The sequence below is a fragment of the Sebastes fasciatus genome, chromosome 15 (genome assembly GCF_043250625.1).
Source record: "Sebastes fasciatus isolate fSebFas1 chromosome 15, fSebFas1.pri, whole genome shotgun sequence".
Taxonomy (NCBI): domain Eukaryota; kingdom Metazoa; phylum Chordata; class Actinopteri; order Perciformes; family Sebastidae; genus Sebastes; species Sebastes fasciatus.
Window position 1 is genome coordinate 829,956 of NC_133809.1, and position 5,000 is coordinate 834,955.

The 5,000-nt window shown below is 35.4% G+C and overlaps 3 protein-coding genes across 4 annotated transcripts in view; all 3 read left to right on the top strand.

The window, feature by feature from the left end:
- mdga2a (MAM domain containing glycosylphosphatidylinositol anchor 2a) overlaps positions 1 to 5,000 on the top strand; it is a 128,581-nt gene that overhangs the window by 39,602 nt on the left and 83,979 nt on the right. The window lies entirely within an intron of this gene.
- Positions 1 to 5,000, top strand: part of haus2 (HAUS augmin like complex subunit 2) — a 99,777-nt gene that overhangs the window by 21,579 nt on the left and 73,198 nt on the right. The window contains exon 8 of one of the 2 annotated variants that reach the window (XM_074660929.1): positions 350 to 398. The exons of the other annotated variant lie outside the window; for it this stretch is intronic. The gene's annotated coding sequence lies outside the window, so the exon portion shown is untranslated. Of the gene's footprint in view, positions 1 to 349; positions 399 to 5,000 lie in introns of those variants that run through there. 2 annotated transcript variants of the gene reach the window in all.
- LOC141783554 (amino acid transporter heavy chain SLC3A2-like) overlaps positions 1 to 5,000 on the top strand; it is a 40,924-nt gene that overhangs the window by 1,530 nt on the left and 34,394 nt on the right. Inside the window, exons 2-3 of the mRNA XM_074660925.1 lie at positions 1 to 175; positions 1,430 to 1,603. The exon at positions 1 to 175 is cut by the window's left edge and continues 16 nt beyond it. Coding sequence (XP_074517026.1) covers positions 1 to 175; positions 1,430 to 1,603 — 349 coding nt within the window. The remainder of the gene's footprint in view (positions 176 to 1,429; positions 1,604 to 5,000) is intronic.

The following is a 5,000-nucleotide window of genomic DNA, read 5'->3' on the forward strand; positions in this document are numbered from 1 at the left end:
TGGGCGCTGCTGGTGGTGTTCTGGCTCGGCTGGTTGGGGATGCTGGGCGGCGCCGTCCTCATCATCCTGCAGGCGCCTCGCTGCAGAGAGCTGCCCGCCACCAACTGGTGGAACGACGGCCCGCTGTACCAGATCGGAGACGTCCGGGCCTTCAGCGACGCCCGCGACCTGAAGGGTGAGAACGTCCAGCACTCACAAGGCATTCTGGGAGATTCAGAGAGGGTTAAAGGAGACGGGGGGGGGGGCTGACCTTCAGCAGACTTTAACACATGAACGTGACTGAATCCTGTTGATGTCAGCTGACCTTCAGCAGAAGTGAAACCTTGTGAATGAACAGAAGCAGAAGTCATTCCTCCTCCTCCTCCTCCTCCTCCTCCTCCTCCTCCTCCTCCTCTCTTCTCCTCCTCCTCTCTCCTCCTCCTCCTCTCCTCCTCCTCCTCCTCCTCTCCTCCTCCTCTCCTCCTCCTCCTCCTCCTCTCCTCCTCCTCCTCCTCCTCCTCCTCCTCCTCTCTCCTCTCTTCTCCTCCTCCTCTCTCCTCCTCCTCCTCTCCTCCTCCTACTCCTCCTCTCTCCTCCTCCTCTCTCCTCTCTTCTCCTCCTCCTCTCTCCTCCTCCTCCTCTCCTCCTCCTCCTCCTCCTCTCTCCTCCTCCTCTCTTCTCCTCCTCCTCTCTCCTCCTCCTCCTCTCCTCCTCCTCCTCCTCCTCTCTCTCCTCCTCCTCCTCTCTCCTCCTCCTCCTCTCCTCCTCCTCCTCCTCCTCCTCCTCCTCCTCCTCCTCCTCTCCTCCTCCTCCTCCTCCTCTCCTCCTCCTCCTCCTCCTCCTCCTCCTCCTCCTCCTCCTCCTCCTCTCTCCTCTCTTCTCCTCCTCCTCTCTCCTCCTCCTCCTCTCCTCCTCCTCCTCCTCCTCTCTCCTCCTCCTCTCTCCTCTCTTCTCCTCCTCCTCTCTCCTCCTCCTCCTCTCCTCCTCCTCCTCCTCCTCTCTCCTCCTCCTCTCTTCTCCTCCTCCTCTCTCCTCCTCCTCCTCTCTCCTCCTCCTCTCTCCTCTCTCCTCTCTCCTCTCTCCTCCTCCTCCTCCTCCTCCTCCTCCTCTCCTCCTCCTCCTCTCTCCTCCTCCTCCTCTCCTCCTCCCTCACCGTTAGCATTCAGCAACTACATCTCCCAGAAGGCAATGCTTCTCAGACTTAAAGGCCCATTCAGACAGGATTCATGTTTCTGACCTCATGTTGGTTCAGACAGGCCTGTATGCTGCTGTTAGCACGTTAGCACGGTAGCATGTTAGCATTGTAGCACATTAGCATGTTAGCAGGTTAGCATCTATCAGATTAGCAACAACATTTCCTCCATTTTCACAGTGAGCTGATAAAAACAACTCAGAGGTTCACGTTAACATAGACAGGATTTAAATGACTCCTCTTCCTCCTCCTCCTCAGGTGTGGAGCAGAAGATCAGTAATCTGGCTCAGATGAAGGTCCGTGGTCTGGTTCTGGGTCCGATCCACGAGGCTCCAGCAGATCAAGTGATGAGTTTGAGCTTTGAGAAGGTTTCGTCTGAGTCTGGAACTCTGGATCAGTTCAGGAGTCTGATACAGGCCGCCCACAAAAAGAGTGATTAACTACTATACACTACATCATCGTTAGTTATTAATATATCACTACATCACGTCGCTAGTTATTAATATATTACATCACTTTGCTAGTTATTAACATATTACAACATCATATCACTAGTTATTAATATATTACAACATCACATCACTAGTTAACATATTACAACATCACATCACTAGTTATTAATATATTACAACATCACATCGCTAGTTATTAATATATTACAACATCACATCGCTAGTTATTAATATATTACAACATCACATCGCTAGTTATTAATATATTACAACATCACATCGCTAGTTATTAATATATCACTACATCATATCACTAGTTATTAATATATTACAACATCACGTCACTAGTTATTAATATATTACATCACTTTGCTAGTTATTAACATATTACAACATCACATCACTAGTTATTAATATATTACAACATCAAATCACTAGTTATTAACATATTACAACATCACATCACTAGTTAACATATTACAACATCACATCACTAGTTATTAATATATTACAACATCACATCGCTAGTTATTAATATATTACAACATCACATCGCTAGTTATTAATATATTACAACATCACATCGCTAGTTATTAATATATTACAACATCACATCGCTAGTTATTAATATATTACAACATCACATCGCTAGTTATTAATATATTACAACATCACATCGCTAGTTATTAATATATTACAACATCACATCGCTAGTTATTAATATATTACAACATCAAATCACTAGTTATTAACATATTACAACATCACGTCGCTAGTTATTAATATATTACAACATCACATCGCTAGTTATTAATATATTACAACATCACATCACTAGTTATTAATATATCACTACATCATATCACTAGTTATTAATATATTACAACATCACGTCACTAGTTATTAATATATTACATCACTTCGCTAGTTATTAACATATTACAACATCACATCACTAGTTATTAATATATTACAACATCAAACCACTAGTTATTAACATATTACAACATCACATCACTAGTTATTAACATATTACAACATCACATCACTAGTTATTAATATATTACATCACATCGCTAGTTATTAATATATTACAACATCACATCGCTAGTTATTAATATATTACAACATCACATCACTAGTTATTAATATATTACAACATCAAATCACTAGTTATTAATATATCACTACATCATATCACTAGTTATTAATATATTACAACATCACATCGCTAGTTATTAATATATTACAACATCACATCACTAGTTATTAATATATTACAACATCAAATCACTAGTTATTAATATATCACTACATCATATCACTAGTTATTAATATATTACAACATCACATCGCTAGTTATTAATATATTACAACATCACATCACTAGTTATTAATATATTACAACATCAAATCACTAGTTATTAATATATTACAACATCACATCACTAGTTATTAATATATTACAACATCAAATCACTAGTTATTAATATATCACTACATCATATCACTAGTTATTAATATATTACAACATCACATCGCTAGTTATTAATATATTACTACATCATATCACTAGTTATTAATATATTACAACATCATGTCACTAGTTATTAATATATTACAACATCACGTCACTAGTTATTAATATATTACAACATCATGTCACTAGTTATTAATATATTACAACATCAAATCACTAGTTATTAATATATTACAACATCAAATCACTAGTTATTAATATATTACAACATCAAATCACTAGTTATTAACATATTACAACATCAAATCACTAGTTATTAACATATTACATCACATCACTAGTTATTAATATATTACAACATCACATCACTAGTTATTAACATATTACAACATCACATCACTAGTTATTAATAAATTACATCACATCACTAGTTATTAACATATTACAACATCACGTCGCTAGTTATTAATATATTACATCACGTCACTAGTTATTAACATATTACAACATCACATCACTAGTTATTAATATATTACATCACGTCACTAGTTATTAACATATTACATCACATCACTAGTTATTAATATATTACATCACGTCACTAGTTATTAATATATTACAACATCACATCACTAGTTATTAATAAATTACATCACATCACTAGTTATTAACATATTACAACATCACATCGCTAGTTATTAATATATTACATCACATCACTAGTTATTAACATATTACAACATCACGTCGCTAGTTATTAATATATTACATCACGTCACTAGTTATTAACATATTACATCACATCACTAGTTATTAACATATTACAACATCACATCACTAGTTATTAACATATTACAACATCAAATCACTAGTTATTAACATATTACAACATCACATCACTAGTTATTAATATATTACAACATCAAATCACTAGTTATTAACATATTACAACATCACGTCGCTAGTTATTAACATATTACAACATCACGTCGCTAGTTATTAACATATTACAACATCACATCGCTAGTTATTAATATATTACAACATCACATCACTAGTTATTAACATATTACAACATCACATCACTAGTTATTAACATATTACAACATCACATCACTAGTTATTAATATATTACAACATCACATCACTAGTTATTAATATATTACAACATCAAATCACTAGTTATTAACATATTACATCACATCACTAGTTATTAATATATTACAACATCACATCACTAGTTATTAACATATTACAACATCACATCACTAGTTATTAATATATTACAACATCACATCACTAGTTATTAATATATTACAACATCACGTCGCTACTTATTAACATATTACAACATCACGTCGCTAGTTATTAACATATTACAACATCACATCACTAGTTATTAACATATTACAACATCACGTCGCTAGTTATTAACATATTACAACGTCACATCACTAGTTATTAATATATTACAATATTACGTCGCTAGTTATTAACATATTACAACATCACGTCGCTAGTTATTAACATATTACAACATCACGTCGCTAGTTATTAACATATTACAACATCACGTCGCTAGTTATTAACATATTACAACGTCACGTCACTAGTTATTAATATATTACAATATTACGTCGCTAGTTATTAACATATTACAACATCACGTCGCTAGTTATTAACATATTACAACATCACATCACTAGTTATTAACATATTACAATATTACATCACTAGTTATTAACATATTACAACATCACGTCACTAGTTATTAACATATTACAACATCACGTCGCTAGTTATTAACATATTACAACGTCACACCACTAGTTATTAATATATTACAATATTACGTCGCTAGTTATTAACATATTACAACATCACGTCGCTAGTTATT